The sequence below is a fragment of the Taudactylus pleione genome, unplaced genomic scaffold (assembly GCF_031769625.1).
Source record: "Taudactylus pleione unplaced genomic scaffold, aTauple2 ptg000800l, whole genome shotgun sequence".
Lineage (NCBI taxonomy): Eukaryota > Metazoa > Chordata > Amphibia > Anura > Myobatrachidae > Taudactylus > Taudactylus pleione.
Genome location: NW_028285202.1, coordinates 1,707,082 through 1,732,099, shown reverse-complemented (window position 1 = coordinate 1,732,099; position 25,018 = coordinate 1,707,082). Strand labels below are relative to the sequence as shown.

Sequence of the window (25,018 nt, the reverse complement as noted above, 5' to 3'; positions counted from 1 at the left end):
TCCACAAATATTAACCGGCAATATAAAATCATCTCAATAAATATAAAACACAATAATAGCAACTATGTGATGCTGTGCTGTTGGCTACGTGGGTAAGTAAGCTCAAGCAAGCTGCAACTGCTAAATAATCACTCAGCGCCTGTATCAGAGATGCTCGCAATGCCGATTTTTATGCCGATCAAGCGATTTTTTGCTATCGCGCATGCTTATAATCTGCACTGGGCATGTGCAGCGATTGTCTTGCTATTCCTCACGTACAGAGAACCCGTTTGCAAAGTTAGTGACAGGTAGTCAGCTTTTGGGGGAGATAACGAGATGGTTAGAAAATTACAGGCGTGTCTGACCATTTAAACACTGTTACATGGGCGGCCATAACTTAGTTGCTATCTCCTACGCAGCACGCGAGCCCTCTGCGTGTTTGGAGAGACGCTGTATTAGAGACAGGTCAGACCTTCCACAAGGGCTGCATAGCTGGTCATTGTTACCAATATTTACTCTAGTAAGTGATGTCGGACGCATATGAGAAGGCAGCAGTGGGCGTCCCTAAGCTCGGGTAAGCGATGGAACTGTCAGCATGTTTTCGCAGCCGTGGTTCATCGCAACTGGCAATCGCCTAAGTGTATTATGTCTGAATCAGGCTCTAACACCATTCCAATATGAGCACATTCACATGGACTAAACTGGGTCCACACAATTGTTAAGCCCACTGATATTAGTATAGGTTAGGCTTAAAAATGAATGCACCAATGTCCACAAGTGGTGAAAATGTATTGTAATGCTAATGAATAGCCGCTGTTGGTCAGTGAAAAATGGGTTCATAGAATTTGAACTGTGAGCTGTTTGCTCTCACCCTCATCGCAGGTCAGCTGTCCTAGTAGTACTCCCAGCTGCTTAACCCTTCAGAGCCCAGAATCAATGCAGGGCCGACTGTGTTCCAGGCTTCCAGCCTCGGTAGTCAAGGCTGAGACAGCAGCGTGTGTGCGCTGTGATTAAGTGGTCAACCGGCCACAGTATATTAGAATTGTTTAGCTGTCCAGCCTGTGCAAACACTGACAGCGTTATCATACTAAACGGAGCCGCTAGGGAGGTCATGGGTGGGTGAATCCCACAATATCACCGGAGAGGCTGTGTGCTGACTAGTCATGCTGGATGTGTGCCCGCTGACAGCCTGGGTGCCTCTCAGCTGGAAAGTAATGCAGCTGGTGATGAGGCTTTGAGAACCGGGAAGAGGAACAGTAAAACTCCGGTTCAGAGCAAAGATCCACGTGCTGCCGCTGGTTACACTGTAGATGGAGAATACTATCAGACACACAACACTAGGGGAGTGGCTAGAGGGTTTACTTGGTCAATTGGGAGCCGCTCAGGGCAGGTTGCTGGCAGTGATTGGCTGAGGACACGCTGAGGATTGCCACATGTCAGGTGAGTCCCAGCGCATCATACAGGACTCGTTCATTTTTAAAAACTACGACCCTCACTCCTTGTAGCGCGTAAAAACGTGCTATAGTGCGTATTTTGTGAACACTGCATGGATTAGAAATGAATTACACTGCTTACTGGCTGTCAGAGCTGGGTGACTTCTGCTAACTCCTTGTATACTGGTCACTAGAATGGTCCCTGTGTTGTATACCAGTCACTAGAATGGTCCCTGTATTATATATCCATTACTAGAATTGTGCCTGTTTTATATATCAGTCATTAGAATGGTTCCTGCATTATATATTGGTCACGGGAATGGTCCCCGTATTGTATATTGGTCACGGGAATGGTCCCTGTATTGTATATTGGTCACGGGAATGCTCCCTGTATAGTGTATATTGGTCACTATATCAGTCACTAGAGTGTTGTGTGCATTTTGTAGGGTTTTATCGGATGGGGCTTGTAAGTTTATTTGTTTATAGCTGTTTGATATAACAATTTTTAATATATTTCATTGGCTAGTTAGAGCACACCCACATTAGACAAACCACACCTACAGAGGTTATTATCACGTATCTTTCCCCATTGCAATGCACTGGTATAAAATCTGGGCCTTTTACTTGTGTCTCCCCCAGAATAAAAGTTGCCAGCCAGCCCCTGGTTATAGAGGTGACCACACACTGCAATATTCCCCTGGAAAAGATTTTTAGTGATAATAATTATTTTTCTGCTAGGAAAGTAATGATCGGATGTTGTGGACGTGTATAAGTCCCCTGTAGTGCTCTCACTATCACAGTGTGAGAGGCTGCAACTTTCTCTATATTGTTAGATACCAGAACGTTGGCTGATTAATGCTCAGGTATTGGTTCCTTGTACTAATGGGAATGGTCACATATTTGATTTATATTACATGTGTACAATGAGATGTTATTTACATTAATGATTATACTTATTCCTAGACATGTACACAGTGTAGATCCAGTGTGAGCCGCGTTCTACATAAATCTCTGATGATGGACACGGACCAGAGTCACACATCTGAGAAGATATTACATCTCACCCTAGAGATCATATACCTGCTGACTGGGGAGGTGAGAGGATCTGGGAGTGTCACAGTGACTTCACTTATATCTATAGTAATAATACAGGGACATAGCTGGGGAGGTGAGGGGATCTGGGAGTGTCACAGTGACATCACTTATATCTATAGTAATAATACAGGGACATGACTGGGGAGGTGAGGGAATCTGGGAGTGTCACAGTGACATCACTTATATCTATAGTAATAATACAGGGACATAGCTGGGGAGGTGAGGGGATCTGGGAGTGTCACAGTGACATCACTTATATCTATAGTAATAATACAGGGACATGACTGGGGAGGTGAGAGGATCTGGGAGTGTCACAGTGACATCACTTATATCTATAGTAATAATACAGGACATGACTGGGGAGGTGAGGGGATCTGGGAGTGTCACTGTGACTTCACTTATATCTATAGTAATAATACAGGGACATAGCTGGGGAGGTGAGGGGATCTGGGAGTGTCACAGTGACATCACTTATATCTATAGTAATAATACAGGGACATGACTGGGGAGGTGAGAGGATCTGGGAGTGTCACAGTGACATCACTTATATCTATAGTAATAATACAGGGACATGACTGGGGGAGGTGAGGGGATCTGGGAGTGTCACAGTGACATCACTTATATCTATAGTAATAATACAGGGACATGACTGGGGAGGTGAGGGAATCTGGGAGTGTCACAGTGACCACTTATATCTATAGTAATAATACAGGACATGACTGGGGAGGTGAGGGGATCTGGGAGTGTCACTGTGACATCACCTATATCTATAGTAATAATACAGGGACATGACTGGGGAGGTGAGGGGATCTGGGAGTGTCACAGTGACATCACTTATATCTATAGTAATAATACAGGGACATGACTGGGGAGGTGAGGGGATCTGGGAGTGTCACAGTGACATCACTTATATCTATAGGAATAATACAGGGACATGACTGGGGAGGTGAGGGGATCTGGGAGTGTCACAGTGACATCACTTATGTCTGTAGTAATAATACAGGGACAGGACTGGGGAGGTGAGGGGATCTGGGAGTGTCACAGTGACATCACTTATATCTATAGTAATAATACAGGGACATGACTGGGGAGGTGAGGGGATCTGGGAGTGTCACAGGGACATCACTTATATCTATAGTAATAATACAGGGACAGGACTGGGGAGGTGAGGGGATCTGGGAGTGTCACTGTGACATCACCTATATCTATAGTAATAATACAGGGACATGACTGGGGAGGTGAGGGGATCTGGGAGTGTCACAGGGACATCACTTATATCTATAGTAATAATACAGGACATGACTGGGGAGGTGAGGGGATCTGGGATTGTCACAGTGATATCAGTTATATCTATAGTAATAATACAGGGACATGACTGGGGAGGTGAGGGGATCTGGGAGTGTCACAGTGACATCACTTATATCTATAGTAATAATACAGGGACATGACTGGGGAGGTGAGGGAATCTGGGAGTGTCACAGTGACATCACTTATATCTATAGGAATAATACAGGGACATGACTGGGGAGGTGAGGGGATCTGGGAGTGTCACAGTGACATCACTTATATCTATAGTAATAATACAGGGACATGACTGGGGAGGTGAGGGAATCTGGGAGTGTCACAGTGACCACTTATATCTATAGTAATAATACAGGACATGACTGGGGAGGTGAGGGGATCTGGGAGTGTCACTGTGACATCACCTATATCTATAGTAATAATACAGGGACATGACTGGGGAGGTGAGGGGATCTGGGAGTGTCACAGTGACATCACTTATATCTATAGTAATAATACAGGACATGACTGGGGAGGTGAGGGGATCTGGGAGTGTCACAGTGACATCACTTATATCTATAGTAATAATACAGGGACATGACTGGGGAGGTGAGGGGGTCTGGGAATGTCACCGTGACACCACTTATATCTATAGTAATAATACAGGGACATGACTGGGGAGGTGAGAGGATCTGGGAGTGTCACAGTGACATCACTTATATCTATAGTAATAATACAGGGACATGACTGGGGGAGGTGAGGGGATCTGGGAGTGTCACAGTGACATCACTTATATCTATAGTAATAATACAGGGACATGACTGGGGAGGTGAGGGAATCTGGGAGTGTCACAGTGACCACTTATATCTATAGTAATAATACAGGACATGACTGGGGAGGTGAGGGGATCTGGGAGTGTCACTGTGACATCACCTATATCTATAGTAATAATACAGGGACATGACTGGGGAGGTGAGGGGATCTGGGAGTGTCACAGTGACATCACTTATATCTATAGTAATAATACAGGGACATGACTGGGGAGGTGAGGGGATCTGGGAGTGTCACAGTGACATCACTTATATCTATAGGAATAATACAGGGACATGACTGGGGAGGTGAGGGGATCTGGGAGTGTCACAGTGACATCACTTATGTCTGTAGTAATAATACAGGGACAGGACTGGGGAGGTGAGGGGATCTGGGAGTGTCACTGTGACATCACCTATATCTATAGTAATAATACAGGGACATGACTGGGGAGGTGAGGGGATCTGGGAGTGTCACAGGGACATCACTTATATCTATAGTAATAATACAGGACATGACTGGGGAGGTGAGGGGATCTGGGATTGTCACAGTGATATCAGTTATATCTATAGTAATAATACAGGGACATGACTGGGGAGGTGAGGGGATCTGGGAGTGTCACAGTGACATCACTTATATCTATAGTAATAATACAGGGACATGACTGGGGAGGTGAGGGAATCTGGGAGTGTCACAGTGACATCACTTATATCTATAGGAATAATACAGGGACATGACTGGGGAGGTGAGGGGATCTGGGAGTGTCACAGTGACATCACTTATATCTATAGTAATAATACAGGGACATGACTGGGGAGGTGAGGGAATCTGGGAGTGTCACAGTGACCACTTATATCTATAGTAATAATACAGGACATGACTGGGGAGGTGAGGGGATCTGGGAGTGTCACTGTGACATCACCTATATCTATAGTAATAATACAGGGACATGACTGGGGAGGTGAGGGGATCTGGGAGTGTCACAGTGACATCACTTATATCTATAGTAATAATACAGGACATGACTGGGGAGGTGAGGGGATCTGGGAGTGTCACAGTGACATCACTTATATCTATAGGAATAATACAGGGACATGACTGGGGAGGTGAGGGGATCTGGGAGTGTCACAGTGACATCACTTATGTCTGTAGTAATAATACAGGGACAGGACTGGGGAGGTGAGGGGATCTGGGAGTGTCACTGTGACATCACCTATATCTATAGTAATAATACAGGGACATGACTGGGGAGGTGAGGGGATCTGGGAGTGTCACAGGGACATCACTTATATCTATAGTAATAATACAGGACATGACTGGGGAGGTGAGGGGATCTGGGATTGTCACAGTGACATCACTTATAGCTATAGTAATAATACAGGGACATGACTGGGGAGGTGAGGGGATCTGGGAGTGTCACAGTGACATCACTTATATCTATAGTAATAATACAGGGACATGACTGGGGAGGTGAGGGAATCTGGGAGTGTCACAGTGACCACTTATATCTATAGTAATAATACAGGACATGACTGGGGAGGTGAGGCGATCTGGGAGTGTCACAGGGACATCACTTATATCTATAGTAATAATACAGGACATGACTGGGGAGGTGAGGGGATCTGGGAGTGTCACAGTGACATCACTTATATCTATAGTAATAATACAGGGACATGACTGGGGAGGTGAGGGGATCTGGGAGTGTCACAGTGACATCACTTATATCTATAGTAATAATACAGGGACATGACTGGGGAGGTGAGGGAATCTGGGAGTATCACAGTGACATCACTTATATCTATAGTAATAATACAGGGACATGACTGGGGAGGTGAGGGGATCTGGGAGTGTCACAGTGACATCACTTATATCTATAGTAATAATACAGGGACATGACTGGGGAGATGAGGGGATCTGGGAGTGTCACTGTGACATCACTTATATCTATAGTAATAATACAGGGACATGACTGGGGAGGTGAGGGGATCTGGGAGTGTCACAGTGACATCACTTATATCTATAGTAATAATACAGGGACATGACTGGGGAGGTGAGGGGATCTGGGAGTGTCACAGTGACATCACTTATATCTATAGTAATAATACAGGGACATGACTGGGGAGGTGAGGGGGTCTGGGAGTGTCACAGTGACATCACTTATATCTATAGTAATGATACAGGGACATAGCTGGGGAGGTGAGGGGATCTGGGATTGTCACAGTGATATCAGTTATATCTATAGTAATAATACAGGGACATGACTGGGGAGGTGAGGGGATCTGGGAGTGTCACAGTGACATCACTTATATCTATAGTAATAATACAGGACATGACTGGGGAGGTGAGGGGATCTGGGAGTGTCACAGTGACATCACTTATATCTATAGTAATAATACAGGGACATGACTGGGGAGGTGAGGGGATCTGGGAGTGTCACAGTGACATCACTTATATCTATAGTAATAATACAGGGACATGACTGGGGAGGTGAGGGGATCTGGGAGTGTCACAGTGACATCAATTATATCTATAGTAATGATACAGGGACATAGCTGGGGAGGTGAGGGGATCTGGGATTGTCACAGTGACATCACTTATATCTATAGTAATAATACAGGGACATGACTGGGGAGCTGAGGGGATCTGGGAGTGTCACAGTGACATCACTTATATCTATAGTAATAATACAGGGACATGACTGGTGGTGAGGGGATCTGGGAGTGTCACAGTGACATCACTTATATCTATAGTAATAATACAGGGACATGACTGGGGAGGTGAGGGGATCTGGGAGTGTCACAGTGACATCACTTATATCTATAGTAATAATACAGGGACATGACTGGGGAGGTGAGGGGATCTGGGAGTGTCACAGTGACATCACTTATATCTATAGTAATAATACAGGGACATGACTGGGGAGATGAGGGGATCTGGGAGTGTCACTGTGACATCACTTATATCTATAGTAATAATACAGGGACATGACTGGGGAGGTGAGGGGGTCTGGGAGTGTCACAGTGACATCACTTATATCTATAGTAATGATACAGGGACATAGCTGGGGAGGTGAGGGGATCTGGGATTGTCACAGTGATATCAGTTATATCTATAGTAATAATACAGGGACATGACTGGGGAGGTGAGGGGATCTGGGAGTGTCACAGTGACATCACTTATATCTATAGTAATAATACAGGACATGACTGGGGAGGTGAGGGGATCTGGGAGTGTCACAGTGACATCACTTATATCTATAGTAATAATACAGGGACATGACTGGGGAGGTGAGGGGATCTGGGAGTGTCACAGTGACATCACTTATATCTATAGTAATAATACAGGGACATGACTGGGGAGGTGAGGGGATCTGGGAGTGTCACAGTGACATCAATTATATCTATAGTAATGATACAGGGACATAGCTGGGGAGGTGAGGGGATCTGGGATTGTCACAGTGATATCAGTTATATCTATAGTAATAATACAGGGACATGACTGGGGAGGTGAGGGGATCTGGGAGTGTCACAGTGACATCACTTATATCTATAGTAATAATACAGGGACATGACTGGGGAGGTGAGGGGATCTGGGAGTGTCACAGTGACATCACTTATATCTATAGTAATAATACAGGGACATGACTGGGGAGATGAGGGGGATCTGGGAGTGTCACAGTGACATCACTTATATCTATAGTAATAATACAGGGACATGACTGGGGAGGTGAGGGGATCTGGGAGTGTCACAGTGACATCACTTATATCTATAGTAATAATACAGGGACATGACTGGGGAGGTGAGGGGATCTGGGAGTGTCACAGTGACATCACTTATCTATAGTAATAATACAGGGACATGACTGGGGAGGTATGGGGATCTGGGAGTGTCACAGTGACCACTTATATCTATAGTAATAATACAGGGACATGACTGGGGAGGTGAGGGGATCTGGGAGTGTCACAGTGACCACTTATATCTATAGTAATAATACAGGGACATGACTGGGGAGGTGAGGGGATCTGGGAGTGTCACAGTGACATCACTTCTATCTATAGTAATAATACAGGGACATGACTGGGGAGGTGAGGGGATCTGGGAGTGTCACAGTGACATCACTTCTATCTATAGTAATAATACAGGGACATGACTGGGGAGGTGAGGGAATCTGGGAGTGTCACAGGGACATCACTTCTATCTATAGTAATAATACATGGACATGACTGGGGAGGTGAGGGGATCTGGGAGTGTCACAGGGACATCACTTATATCTATAGTAATAATACATGGACATGACTGGGGAGGTGAGGGGATCTGGGAGTGTCACAGGGACATCACTTATATCTATAGTAATAATACAGGGACATGACTGGGGAGGGGATCTGGGAGTGTCACAGTGACATCACTTATATCTATAGTAATAATACAGGGACATGACTGGGGAGGTGAGGGGATCTGGGAGTGTCATAGTGACATCACTTATATCTATAGTAATAATACAGGGACATGACTGGGGAGGTGAGGGGATCTGGGAGTGTCACAGTGACATCACTTATATCTATAGTAATAATACAGGGACATGACTGGGGAGGTGAGGGGATCTGGGACTGTCACAGTGACATCACATATCTATAGTAATAATACAGGGACATGACTGGGGAGGTGAGGGGATCTGGGAGTGTCACAGTGACATCACTTATATCTATAGTAATAATACAGGGACATGACTGGGGAGGTGAGGGGATCTGGGAGTGTCACAGTGACCACTTATATCTATAGTAATAATACAGGGACATGACTGGGGAGGTGAGAGGATCTGGGAGTGTCACAGGGACATCACTTATATCTATAGTAATAATACAGGGACATGACTGGGGAGGGGATCTGGGAGTGTCACAGTGACATCAATTATATCTATAGTAATAATACAGGGACGTGACTGGGGAGGTGAGGGGATCTGGGAGTGTCACAGGGACATCACTTATATCTATAGTAATAATACAGGGACATGACTGGGGAGGGGATCTGGGAGTGTCACAGTGACATCAATTATATCTATAGTAATAATACAGGGACGTGACTGGGGAGGTGAGGGGATCTGGGAGTGTCACAGTGACATCACTTATATCTATAGTAATAATACAGGGACATGACTGGGGAGGTGAGAGGATCTGGGAGTGTCACAGTGACATCACTTATATCTATAGTAATAATACAGGGACATGACTGGGGAGGTGAGGGGATCTGGGAGTGTCACAGTGACATCACTTATATCTATAGTAATAATAAAGGGACATGACTGGGGAGGTAAGGGGATCTGGGAGTGTCACAGTGACATCACTTATATCTATAGTAATAATACAGGGACATGACTGGGGAGGTGAGGGGATCTGGGAGTGTCACAGTGACATCACTTATATCTATAGTAATAATACAGGGACATGACTGGGGAGGTGAGGGGATCTGGGAGTGTCACAGTGACATCACTTATATCTATAGTAATAATACAGGGACATGACTGGGGAGGTGAGAGGATCTGGGAGTGTCACAGTGACATCACTTATATCTATAGTAATAATACAGGGACATGACTGGGGAGGTGAGGGGATCTGGGAGTGTAACAGTGACATCAATTATATCTATAGTAATGATACAGGACATGACTGGGGAGGTGAGGGGATCTGGGAGTGTCACAGTGACATCACTTATATCTATAGTAATAATATAGAGGCATGGCTGAAGAGGTAATGGAATCTGGTAGTGTCGCAGTGACATCATTAATATTCTTGGCGGTCTTGTTTTTTTTTTTATTTGATCTAATAGTTTTGGCATTTTTAAAATTAGTTTTAATTTTCAACATGCAATACACAGGATTATGCAGTAGTGAAGAAGACACCCTACTGCTGTGCCTCCATCGCGGTGCCTCCATCTCATTCACTGATACATGAGAGACACAATGATCAGAAGATCCTGGAACTTACCAGCAAGATCATTCAGCTGATGACTGGAGAGGTGACTGCTGGGAATGGGACATTATACAGTAACACCAGGGGATGTGTCTGGGCGATGACTGGAGAGGTGACTGCTGGGAATGGGACATTATACAGTAACACCAGGGGATGTGTCTGGGTGATGACTGGAGAGGTGACTGCTGGGAATGGGACATTATACAGTAACACCAGGGGATGTGTCTGGGTGATGACTGGAGAGGTGACTGCTGGGAATGGGACATTATACAGTAACACCAGGGGATGTGTCTGGGTGATGACTGGAGAGGTGACTGCTGGGAATGGGACATTATACAGTAACACCAGGGGATGTGTCTGGGTGATGACTGGAGAGGTGACTGCTGGGAATGGGACATTATACAGTAACACCAGGGGATGTGTCTGGGTGATGACTGTATCATTGTGTGTGTGTCAGGCTCCTGTAAGGTGTCAGGATGTCACTGTCTATGTCTCCATTCAGGAGGAGGAGTATATAGAAGGACACAGGGGTCTGTACAAGGACGTGATGATGGAGAATAACCGGCCCCTCACATCACTGGGTAAGAGAAGACTAACATTTATTGTACAGGGTTGAGCAGGTATGGGGGCCCCCTGTATATACACATCATCTGATAATCACATGTATACAATGTACTTAGTCACTGTATGTCTCCTACAGATGGACGCAGTAACAGAAATACCCCAGAGCAATGTCCCAATCCTCTTTATTCACAGGACTGTACAGACGAGATTCGCAGGGCCCCACAGGAGCATCAGGTAAATGGGATTTAGGGTCTCACCAAAGTGACAAATTTGACTGCATGATCTATATTGAAACTGTGCGTGTCTTATACACTGATATTATACTGTTTAATCTCAAATACTGACATCAGAAATTATTAAAGAGTTTTCTTATTGTTTTGGTGGTAATTTAGGATGTAAATCTTACTTATAACAAGGCAGACGATAAAGAGGAAGAAGAAGAGACGTATGTGACTGATATGAAGGCAGAAGATACAGAGGGAGAAGAAGAGACGTATGTGACTGATATGAAGGCAGAAGATACAGAGGGAGAAGAAGAGACATATGTGACTGATATGAAGACAGAAGATATAGAGGGAGAAGAAGAGACGTATGTGACTGATATGAAGGCAGAACATACAGAGGGAGAAGAGACGTATTTGAAGGGTGATCAACAGTGTAAGGAGGAAGAAATCCCTACTGATATCAGCGCAGGTGAGTAAAAAACACTTATTATAGAACAGTCACATATTCACTTTGCTCAGTCACTACAGCAATCTCTTATCCTACACCCTCCTCTGTCAGTATAGACTAATGAAGGAAATATATCTGCCCTGTGGGAGAATCTGGAGCCACCATCCCCTATTATACTCTTGCTCTCCCTCTCACATCCTGTCACTGTGTGTTACCAGCCCAGAGATCTGACCAGTCTTCTCCCCACACTCTGGTGTATCTCATAGAACAGGAGCCATCAGCCCCTATTATACTTTTGCTCTCCTCCTCACATCATGTCACTGTGTGTTACCAGCCCAGAGATCTGACCAGTCTCCTCCCCACACTCTCTGGTGTATCTCATACATCAGGAGCCATCGGCCCCTATTATACTCCTGCTCTCCCCCTCACATCATGTCACTGTGTGTTACCAGCCCAGAGATCTGACCAGTCTCCTCCCCACACTCTCCGGTGTATCTCATACATCAGGAGCCATCAGCCCCTATTATAATCCTCCTCTCCCCCTCACATCATGTCACTGTGTGTTACCAACCCAGAGATCTGACCAGTCTCCTCCCCACACTCTCTGGTGTATCTCATAGAACAGTAGTCGTCAGCCCCTATTATACTCCTGCTCTCCCTCTCACATCATTCACTATGTGTTACCAGCCCAGAGATCTGACCAGTCTCCTTTTAGTCGGATGTTGTCCACTAGCATGGGATAGGTAGGAGTACCATTACATGTGATGGTGGCTGCTTTAACAAGCGGAGAGCTGGGGCAGCACGTTCACAAGATATGTCCGACTCAGAATACTGTCTACTTGCGGTACGCAGTCGGAATTGTGGCGACTCTGATTGAGGCCTATGTCTCCACCTGTAGATTATCACTGTAGTAGTATGATTTGCTAATTTAGCTCATGTCTATTCAGCAGTGAAGGACCCAGTGATTGTGTTTGGGACAGTGTCTAGATGGCCATTGTTGTTGGTCAGCTGACTAATGAGGCTTCCTGTCATGTGATGCCAGCTGGGCATTACATGGTTAGGAACTGTTTGTCACCAATGTCTTCGTTTGGGTCTATGCAATATGCTTGTTGATGAGATCATGTTATATTTTAAGTTAATGTTTCATCTGTGCAATAGCAACAAGCATATCACATAGAACTCACTAATCGTATAAATGCTTCCACCTTAATATAAAGAAAAAAATAAATACATTTTTTCCATGTATTTCTTTAGGGTCCATAGGGCTCCACAGGGAGACAATGAGGTGTAGGTGGTATTTAGGGGACCAACAGCAAAGCTTTTTCCTGTCCAAGGATGCTCCGGTCCTACCCTCTATGCCCCGCTCACAGCCTGAAGGCAACTCAGTTTTGTTGGTGTCCGGCAGGAGCTGGATCACCGTTAAAAATAAAGCTTAGGCTGCTTAATAGCAGCCCCAATGATCTATGATTTACTATTTTTACTACAGAGCAGCAGCACAAGACAGTTCCCTGGACGTCTGCACTGCTGCTCCATCGCCCCACCGCGGCGCCGCGACACCAACCGTCGGCTAGGTACTCTCAGCAGGGCTCCAGGGGGACCTAGCTAGCAGAGCTCCTCGGACCCCAGACTGCAGCCGGGACAAAAGGGGACAGGTAAGGTGGTTCCCCGCATCTATGCACAGTATTGCCTTCGGTCTCAGGAGACAGACCGGATGCGCTGATGTGGATAACGGTTCGTCGGGGACTCCACTAGACCACCAGGGCAATACATATATTGGCCGGGGACCCGGTGGTTGATGTCAGCATAGGGGAGAAGACACTCTCCGTACGGCCCCTCCCCCGGCTCAGGGCACCATTCCACTGCGTTCTTGCCACCCTTGAGCTGCATTTCCCTCTCCCTCTGAGATTCTTTTACAGCATCAGCCTCAGGATTCCGGGAACGCTGGGTCTGGTCTCCCTGTATACCTCTCCCAAGGGCTGGGTTATACAGCGCTATATCCTACCAGTCACTGCATCTGTGTATTTGATTTTAGTGCCCATTGCAGTTAAATTGTATATTCTGCATTGTATGTGACTTGTGCTAGCGCTGCTCTGTTTGTTTTTTTCTCAAACTGTCAGCTTCTACCTTTCTCTTTTCTGTCATTATAACCCTGGAATACTGAAGTATAGGGGGTTCATTGTACCTCACATCTCCCTGTATTTGTGAGGGCTATCACATACTATATATCGGTGTTGCGCATACACTGTGTCATATTACACATATATCTGGGTTGCTCACTGCACAGTGCCAGATCGCATGCTACATTATTCTTGCAGCTATGTCTGGCAAAGACAAGAATAACAAGCAGCCTGCTGCTCTCGCTCTGGTGTCTTGCAGGTCCTGCTTAGCAGCCAGCTTCAGGGGATCTCATTCAGGATGGTCTTTGTGCATCTTGTTATATGGCATCTGGCCTATCAGCCCCTGCGTCCTCTCCTCAGGACCCTCCCTGGGCTACTTTTTCACAGTTGTTGGCAAAAATTGCGGACCACCTAGTGGTCCCTGTGGTGGGATGGCCACAGCAGGTACTCCCTGCAAATCCTTTGTCACACCCATGGGTAGACGTACTTTCTACCTCCGTGTATAGTCTGGCACATACTACAGCCTTTCAACAAATGATGCAAAAGGAGAGACCTTTATCTAGTTAACCTACTAAGCGTGCTGTGTTATCTTCCCAGTCCACCACCCAGCTATCAGATTCTGATTTACCATCTGGGGAGGCAGAAGACTCCGATCTCTCTCACTCTGACTCCCCCCTCGGGAGAGGAGGAGCCCCCCTCTAAGTTAAATATACCTGCACTTGTGAGAGCAGTAAAATCTATCCTTCAAATAGAAGAGGCAGAACCCACTCCTAAGGCAAAAGAGCCTCTATTTAAGCGACAGAAATAGTTTTGCCAGAGTTTCCTCACTTGAATCAGCTATCTGATCATATGAGTGAGGCATGGAATATGCCAAAAAAAAGGTTTCAGCTACCTAATCGCTTAAGTTTCCTTTACCCTCTTCCAGCTACTAATTGCACTAAATGGAAAGCTCCCCCAGCAGTGGATTCCCACATGAGACGCCTAGTTTAGAACGCTACGTTACCTATCCATACTGCAACCTCCTTTAAAGGAGACTACGGATAGAAGGATTGAAGTTTGCCTGAAATCTATACTCTCTTACAGAAGCTATTACTCGTCCTGCCAGGGATACGGCCTGGGTGGCAAAAGCCATTGAGAGTTGGGCAGAGGCTCTAGAAGGTACATTTCCCTCTGATGATTTGAGGGAACAGCTATCCTACATATCTCACATTGGAGATGCAGCCTCCTATATAGGTAAAGCGGCTCTGGATACTGGTCTAGCTCCCAAGGCATCTGCTACTTCTCTGGTATCCTGCCGTATTGTTGGGCTTCGTTCATGGAAGGCAGATTCGGACTCTAAAAAGACATCGGAGTCGGTCTTATTCTGGGGGGATCCTGTTTGGTTCAGAATTGGACAAGATTGTTACTAACTTCCAAGATGGCGTTCTTGCCCTTTGCATCTACTACGAAGCCTCAGATGTCATCCTTTCAGTCCTTTCGTCCGCAGGGAAAAGCTAAAGGTCAGTCCTTTCCAAAGCAGCTGGCATCCACTAAGGCCTCCAAGCCTAGGACCAAACAGGCCTGGGCAATTAGACATCCACCTACCAAATCTGAGGAAACGTCTTCAGCCTGATGGGGGCGGGCCTTTCCCTGGGGGCTCCCAGGTCTCCCACGGATACGCCCTCTTATTCCTGAGGCCCCCCCCTAGTAGTTCTTTTGCACAGGACCACCATTGGACCCAAACAAAGCCCTGCTGCTGCAGAAGGACATTCAGTCCTTACTACTCTCGGGAGTAATAATTTCTGGTCCCCTTCTCACGGCGAGGGAAGCGCTATTATTCTACCTTTTTTTGGTTTCAGAAGTCCAGCGGGTCTCATCGGCCTATCCTCAACCTCAAGTCTATGAACAAATTTATCAGGGTGCCCAGGTTTCGTATGGAAACCCTCCGCTCTATTGTCCTGGCTTTGGAGCCTGGGGACTTTATGGTATCTCTGGACATTCAAGACGCTTACATACATGTACCTATAGCGCCTTCTCATCAGCAGTATCTCCCGTTTGCTATACTACAGCAACCTTACCAATTTCAAGCTCTGTCTTTTGGGCTTTCTACAGCTCCTCGGGTCTTTACCAAGATCATGGCAGTTATGGCGGTCTATCTTGATCATCAAAGGGTCAGACTGCTCCCATTCTTGGACGACCTCTTGCTCTTGGCAAGCTCCCCAGAAATTCTTCACTGCCATCTACAAGTAACCATTGCCTTTCTACAAATGCACATTTGACTGATCAACTGGAAAAAGTCTTCCCTGACTCCTTCTCTAAGAATGGTACATCTGGGAGCCATCCTGGACTCTCCCTCTCTTCCCCGCAGCTTCGGAAGTGCCGGCTGGATGTGGACACCCCGGTCTGACCTAATCGAGCCACCAGGCTCAGAGAATCTTCCTGACAGCAGAGACAATCTCTGCATTACAGCACCGAGTGCGCAGATTCCTCCACAGTTGCCGAGTGTCAATTCACTCAGCAATGCAGACCTTGGGATCCATGGTGTCCACCTTCAACATGGTGGAGTTCGCTCAGTTTCACTCCAGGACCCTACAACACCTGATCCTATCCAGGTGGAACGGGCGGCCCCTTTTGCTAAGATCCTAGATGATGGGCCTCTCTCTGGAGGTTCGCCTGTCCCTAGCCTGGTGGCTACAGACATCCCACTTAAACAAGGGTCGTCCCTTTTGGATCCTGGACTGGGCACTCTTCACCATGGATGCAAGCCTCTGCAGGTGGGATGCAGTGACCGGCCAGCACTCCTTCCAAGGACGCTGGACTCCAGCCAAGGCGATCTCATCAATGTCCTGGAACTCCGAGCCATCTACAGAGCCCTCACTCTGGCTCAGGATATTCTGCATGGCAGGACAGTACAAGTACAGTCTGAGGTAGGTCACTGCCGTGGCATTGTCGATCACCAAGGAGGCACTTGAAGTTGGGCAGCAATGGCAGAGGGGTCCCACATTCTCACATGGACTGAACGTTATCTCTTAGCCATCTCTGCAGTGTTCATCCCAGGAATTCTCAAGTGGCCTCAGCCATCACGACATGCATCTAGGGGAGTGGTCTCTACATCCATAAGTCTTTCAGCTCCTGGAGGACAAATGGGGTCTAACAGACGTGGACCTCATGGCCTCACGACACAACCACAAGCTTCCAGTGTATGGGGCCAGGACAAGAGACTCAGAACGCAGCCTTCGTAGACGCATTATCTGTGAGTTGGATCTTCCATTTGGTGTACCTCTTCCCTCCAGTCTCCCTTCTTCCTCTGGTTTTTTGGAAGTTCAAGCAGGAAGGGGGCACAGTCCTGTTGGTAGCTCCGGCTTGGCCCAGATGCCATTGCTACTCCGATCTTCAAAGTCTCTCCATAGACGTTTCTCTCCAACTTCCTCTACGACGAGACCTGTTGTTTCAGGGTCGCTGTCTGGACCTGGCCCATCTGTCTTTAATGGCCTGGCTCTTGAGATATCCCTCCTAAGGTCTAAAGGGTTTTCTAGCTATGTGGTCCAGACCATGCTCAGAGTGCATAAACCGGCATCTGCCAGGATTTATCAACGGGTGTGGCTTACATATTTCCAGTGGTGTGCTACTAGAAACTAAGATACTCACTCAGGTTTTTAGGGATTCTAGAATAAAAGCCTTTCTTAAAACTGGATTGGATCTGGGACTCCGCCTAGCCTCTCTGAAAGTGGATGTGTCTACTCTGTCCATCTGGTTCTAGCACAGAATTGCTTCTCTATCGGATGTTCACACCTTCCTGCAAGGTTTTATAGGTATACAGCTGTCCTTTGTCCCTCCTGTGGCTCTGTGGGATTCATCAGTGGTTCTCCATGCTCTTCAGGCACCTCCATTCAAAACCCTGGATTCAGTAGATGTCAAATGGCTCACTGTGAAGACTTTTTCTGCTTACCATAGTATCTGCCCCTAGGGTATTGGATGTAGGGGCACTTTCCTGTCGCTCCCCATTTCTAATATTTCATCCGGACAGAGATGTTCTTTCCTGGTCTCTCGTTTCCACCTCAATGAGTAAATTGTGGTTCCAGCCTTTCAATCACCAGACATCTTGGTAGGTGAGGCCTCTTTGGATGTGGTCCGTGTTCCGATGATCTACGTGGACCATACTGGTGCCATCAGTAAATCTGACTCCCTCTTTGTCCCATAGGGATGGCCAGCTAACAGACTGCCAGATAGCTTTGCATGACTATCTCACAGGCTTACATGCAGATTGGCGTTCCTGTGATGGCTACCGTATATGCTCATTCTACTCGCTTTGTGGGTTCCTTGTGTGGGCAGCCCAACGTGGCGCCTCTGCTGAACAACTATGCAAGGCGACCATGTGTTTTTTTTTGTCCACACCTTTCTTAGGTTCTATGCCTTTGATACATTTGCCTCTCAGGATGCTTCCTTCGGGCACCGGGTTCTCCTCATTTAGGAGCATCTCCGTCCTTGAACAACTGCTTTGGGACATCCCCCAATATGTCCCTGTGGAGCCCTATGGACCCATAAGAAGTAAAGGAGAGTTATGGTAAAACTTACCCTTGTTAACTTTCTTCAAAGTCCATAGGGTCCACAGGGCACCCGCCCTGACGCACCTAGTTTATGGTTTCTTCTCTTGATCCTTCTTTGTGTGAGAGTGTCATTCTTCAGTGTACCAGTCTTCATTCTCTCCTATCCTGCTCTTGTCTTGGGCTTGTTAACAAAACTGAGGGTCTGATTCAGAGCCGGACGCTATTTGCGCTTGCTCGTTCAGAAAAAATGGGTGGCTATTCAAATGAACCGTTCGCTCTTTGCAGTCTGTTCACGCCTCTATGTCTGAACGAGCGAACAAAACTTGCGGTCGTAAATTTGTAAAAAACGCCCCCTGGCCGCTCGCATCATACGTCATGTCCTCTATTTATTTGACTAATCGAGTACATCGAACAGCGTATGAACTGCTCGCTATTCTTGTGGTTGGTTTTTCCTACCGCTATCTTGCGAGCAGTTCTGACTATAAAACAACCAAGTGACGTGGTCAATGACGCTGCTGTATTAATTATGCACACCCTTAAAACGCCCGTTTTGACCTTTAAGCACGCCTGCGTTCTGATCTCCACTCCTCGTTTTCAAGCACCTTCCCCTGTTACCACCCACATACGCCTCCTCCTGTCACTCAAAATAGCAGGCATTTGCTATTTAGCGAACAAACGATTTTCGGCCGCACTGACTGGTTCGCGCATGTGTATTACAATCCGTACGCATGCGCAGATGTGCGAACATCGCTCATAACGAACGAGCGGCCGCTTACTAGCGGCTCTGAATGAGGGCCTGAGTTGCCTTCAGGCTGTCGGCTTTGTATAGGGGGAAGGACTGCAGCATCCTGTGACAGGCGAAAACTTTGCTGTTGGTGTCTGGTCCTCCAAGTAGTACCTACACCCCATTGTCTGCCTGTGGACCCTATGGACATCAAAGAGAGTTAACAAGGGTAAGTTTTACCATAACTCCTTTTTCCTTCCAGCAGATGGACACAAAGGCAGGAATACCTCGGAGGGCTTTCTAACTTTGCTTCCAGATGTTACATTAAAAGAGAAGAACATCACTCGAGATCCTGCAGGAGAAACCCCCATTACCCCAATTGTACACCCAGTACATCACAGTGCAGATATATCATGTTATCCCTTGAACCATGAGGAGTGTCCCATTAATTCAGATGTTGGTACACATAGTACAGTTCATGCAGATTCTGCAGTCTTTTCCTGTTCTGAAATTGATAAATGCTTTAAAAATCAGTCAGTCTTTATTAGACAGAAGAAGCTCACATGTAAGAAACAATATCCATGCTCTGAGTGTGGGAAATGTTTTACACAGACATCACATCTTGTTACACATCAGAGAAGTCACACAGGGGAGAAGCCATTTCCATGCTCTGAGTGTGGGAAATGTTTTACATATAAATCAGGACTTCTTACACATCAGAGAAGTCACACAGGGGAGAGACCATTTCCATGCTCTCACTGTGGGAAATGTTTTACACAGAAATCACAACTTGTTATACATCAGAGAAATCACACCGGTGAGAGACCATTTACATGCTCTGAGTGTGGGAAATGTTTTACAAACAAATCACGTCTTGTTAGACATCAGATAAGTCACAAAGGTGAGAAACAATTTCCATGTTGTGAGTGTGGGAAATGTTTTACACATAAATCAGATCTTGTTATACATCAGAGAAATCACACAGGTGAGAAACCATTTACATGCTCTGAGTGTGGGAAATGTTTTACATGTAAATCATATCTTCTTTCACATCAGAGAAGTCACACAGGTGAGAAACCATTTACATGCTCTGAGTGTGGGAAATGTTTTATACGTAAATTAGATCTTCTTTCACATCAGAGATATCACACAGGTGAGAAACCATTTCCATGCTCTGAGTGTGGAAAATGTTTTAGACGTAAATCATATCTTCTTACACATCAGAGAAGTCACACAGGGGAGAAACTATTTCCATGCTCTGAGTGTGGGAAATGTTTTACACGGAAATCACATCTTGTTTCACATCATAGAACTCACACAGGAGAGAAACCATTTCCATGCTCTGAGTGTGGGGAATGTTTTACACAGAAATCAAATCTTCTTACACATCAGAGAAGTCACACAGGTGATAAACAATTCCCATGTTCTGAGTGTGGAAAATGTTTTACAAAGAAATCAAATCTTATTGTACATGAGAGAATTCACACAGGGGAGAGGCCATTTTCCTGCTCTGAGTGTGGGAAATGTTTTACATATAAATCACATCTAGGTAGACATCAGAAAATTCACACAAGATAAAACCAATATATATAAAACAGTGTTGCAGCAATCTACATATTGTAAAAGTCATTGAAAATAATGTTTACAATTCAGTTACAAACTGAGCTCTCAAAGGTATATTAACATCACCTATAAGTTACGGAGGGCATTTTGAAATTCAAGGGCCACGTTGATTAAAGTGCTCCCCTAGGTGATGTGAAAAACTGCTCCCAATCTCAATAAGACATTGACGCATAGAATAAACAGTACATGAGAGCTTAATTACCTCTGATATGAATAATTGTAAAATGTATGGAGTGAGAAGAATTTAGACCTAATAAACATAAATGTGGCTACAAAGACATACACAACACATACAATACTATGTTATAGCTCTTTTGGTGAACAGTCAATAAAGTGACCAGTCACTTTAAAAAGGAGAAGGGATAGTGTCCCAATCTTATCTTACAATGATCTTGCATTGTCAGTAATGCCTGTTACCCTCTGCATTGTTCTGCAGATCTTCAGAGGTCTTCTCTGGTTCTTCTGTGGCTGATGGCTTAAATTCCCAGTTTATTCAAAACTCAAGTTGTTGCCATCCACAGACATTTCTGGAACATGTCACATTGACATAAGATTGGAACAGAACCAAATGTATGGGTCTTATTGCAGTCTCCTTATTCTGTTAGATTTCGCTACCTGCCATATCTCTTCACCACATTTTGGCCAAAGCCAAGAATTGATTTATTTTGTCTGTGATTCTATTTTCATCAACTAAAGCAGATTTAATAAGTTGTGACAGGCATACATCCAGCTCCAATCAAGGATGCCTGTCATTCTCTCTTGCCGAGAGATATGATGGTGATTAGAAGCTCCTTCATCTCTGGTGGTGACTGGACACAATGGGTACTGTGGATGGTGTGAGGAGCCTGAGCACTTTGAATGCTGGCTCAAGCCTCCTTTCCGACCTCAGTTTTTGTTAGCGCCTGAGTAGGGCTGGTGTTATGAGTTTCACTTCAGCCTGTTTTGAATTTGGCAGTTTTTATATTTTTGTTCTTACCAACTTACCCCATTGGTAGCCAAAGAGGTAAGTTCTTCCTTCCCTCTTCTGCTCCCAGGGGTACGGCGGGCCTTTATCTTGTCCCGTATGGTCCTTTTAAAGCCTAGAACAGAGGAGGAGAGTATGTTAGATCCAAGATGAAACCCTATCCAGGCCCCAGACCAACACACAAACAGGCATGGTGGTAAGGAGGCCTATGAAGTGCTTGGTGGAAGCTCATCTGTCATTCATTAGGTACAAGTGGTTAGATTCCACTTCAGTTGCTTGGGTAAAAGTATAGATACATGGGTTTATATTATAGATCTTTACTGCTACCAGTTTGGTGTCTGGCTCTACAGGAGGCAATTCAGAAGTTGCTTTTAGGAGGAGTTGTCCCGATGCCCGTCGGACAGAGAGATATGAGATTTCATTCAAATCTTTTCCTCGTTCAGAAGCCAGACAGATCTTTTCAGTCACTGCACTCAGACTACCAAGGTAACAGCAGTGACAACACAGCAGCTGTCTGCAAACAATACAGCAATAATACTAAGTATTAACAGGCATTATAAGCCACATACTCTTATAATTTCATCGTAATTATTTTTTGTATATATTAGCTATAAACTGCAGATTATTGGAAAATGATAGCACTGTCCTGCATGCTGGAAGTGCAGGCTCCCCCAGCCTGAAATATACATAACAGCTCACACAGATCAGCTGGGAGCTGCTGGTGACTGGGGAGACACAGCATTGCCCTGCAGGCTGGTAGTACAGATTCTTTAAAGGTGGGTACACACCTTGCGATATATCTGCAGATCGATTGATCTGCAGATGATGGTCGTTCATACACACTGAACGGCCATCATCTGCATGCTGCAGCAGGTCCGGCCGAGCTGGAGGCGGGTCGGGGGCGTGTCCCGTCCCCCTCCCCGTGGCTGCCGCTGTGTGTGTACAGGTGGTCTGCAGACCGCCCGTACACACTTGCCGATGGACAGATATGTCTGCAGACATATCGCCTGGACACACTGGCCAATGGGTGCACAATATATTGACTGATCAATTGATTGGCCAATATATCGGCCAGTGTGTACCCGCTATTAGTGTGAAACAGCACACTTTCTGTGACCCACACAGTGATATAATCTATAGTACTTACAAGACAGGGTGGACTTTATATATATATATATATTTTTTTTTTTTTTCTGGGAGATTTGTTGTATGCTGAATTTACAGACTGATAATACCATCTCTCTCATTTGAGAGCAACATATATAGCAGACATCTAGGAATATATTATAATATTGTAAATATTAAGTGGGCTTCTACATATAATTTGATTGGAAAATCTACTCTATATTAGAGGAATCTGTCCCAAGGGAGACTTTTTATGTGCAGTATATAAATAAAGGAGAAATAGGAATTTGCTATTATAAGCTTTCAGAGATGTCTATACCATGTTCTCCTTATGAATGAGTATCACACATATATATATATATATATATATATATATACATACCCATGACACCACTGGTGGACAGTTGCCATAATATTGAGGATATCAATAAAGAACGTATTTTGAATCTCATATATGTGTTTAATTTAAAAGGACATATGAACAAACACTAAATACTTACCCCACATATATAAATGATGATGACGTGCAGACTAATTTATATTTTTGAATTGTGAAGACAATTTAAAGACAGTTTTTTGTAAAATTTTAATATTTAAAATTTTATATTTTTCCACTTTTTCTATAATTTTTTTTTTCTCTTTTAAAACTCGCTGGTATACAGTCAGGTGCATAAATATTGGGGCATTGACAGAATTTTCGTATTTTGGCCTCTATTCACCACCACAATGGTTTTGAAATGAAACAAACAAGATGTGCTTTACCTGCAGACTTTCAGATTTAATTTGAGGGTAATTACATCCAAATCAGGTGAACGGTGTAGGAATTACAACGGTTTCTATATGTGCCTCCCACTTTTTAAGGGGGCACTTTCTTTTGAGAAGATAATTGAGTGATATATAAAACTAAAAATATAATGCATATAACTGAGCTTTGTCCTAACCACCTTAATAATATTTAACAGGTCCGTTTATTTACATATCAGATATTATAATATCAGATGGTCTAATAACAAAATGGACAAGGGGACTAACCTTTATGATTTGTATATGTCTTATGGATAAGTGACATGGTAGTTTTTAGCAACCTACGTTATGCTGACAGGCTGATGTGCATTATGGGTACAATTTTTTTATTGAGAGATGTTCCAAACGTTATTCTATGTCTGAGCATTTTGGGCAGAGATAACCTTTAATTCATTTATTGTAATTATGTTCAAGGTACAATTTCTAAACCTTTATACTACATGCTCTGCTTTCTAAACTTATCATCAGATTGTATGCCCTGCTTCCCATTGCAATGAATCATGGATAGTGTCGTTTTGCTGACCTCTGTCTATAATTAGTAGCTTTCTACTTCAAGGTCCATAGGGGGTCCACAGGGTTGACCTTGGGGTATAGCTGGATCTGGATCCACGGGCACCACGCGGTTAAAGCTTTTGCTGCTCCCAGGATGCACTGGGTCCATCCTCCTCTATACCCCGCCCCCCGAGCCACAGGCACCTCAGTTTTAGTTGGTGCCCGGCCGGAGTCGGGTCACCCTGTGCACAGGGGGGCTGCATAGCAGCCCCTAAGCTTGTTTTTAGAGTTTATTTAATTTTATTTATTTTACACTCTTCAGAGCGGCAACGTCAGACTGTCCATTGGACGTCCAAGCTGCCGCTTCTACACCTTCTGGCGCCGCAACACCAGTACAGATCTGGGGATCACGGCGGGACCTCAGAGTCTGTACTAGCTGGCTCTGGGGAATCCCACGACTGCTGCCGGAGCGCCAGGGATCAGGTAGCCTCCGGTCTCTGTGGAGAGACCTGTGGCGGGGGGCTCCACCTCTCCGGAGGCATACCCCGTGGGACCACTAGACCACCAGGGAGTAATTGCCGGCAGTGGGAACCGGCGTCCCGGGGGTTAAATGCTAGCCAGGGGAGAGAGCTTTCCCTGTCTAGCGGCTCCTCCCCTCAACTCAGCACGCCTTTCCGCTCGGGTCTGGCTACGCTGAGCTGCATTCCTCCTGTGGCCACTCCTCCTCTGAGGTCTACGGCGGCCATCTTCCCTAAAGTGGCAGCGCAGATCTCGGGCAGCGCATGGACCGGTCCCCCTGTGTACCTCTTCCCTGTTAGGACAGCGTACACAGCACTATAACCC

The 25,018-nt window shown here is 45.4% G+C and overlaps 1 protein-coding gene across 1 annotated transcript in view; it reads left to right on the top strand.

The window, feature by feature from the left end:
* LOC148474930 (uncharacterized) overlaps positions 1 to 23,294 on the top strand; it is an 80,983-nt gene extending 57,689 nt beyond the window's left edge. Inside the window, 2 exon segments of the mRNA XM_088458019.1 lie at positions 2,573 to 2,580; positions 19,738 to 23,294. Coding sequence (XP_088314145.1) covers positions 2,573 to 2,580; positions 19,738 to 20,745 — 1,016 coding nt within the window. The 3' untranslated portion in view covers positions 20,746 to 23,294.
* The last annotated feature ends 1,724 nt before the right edge of the window (positions 23,295 to 25,018 follow it).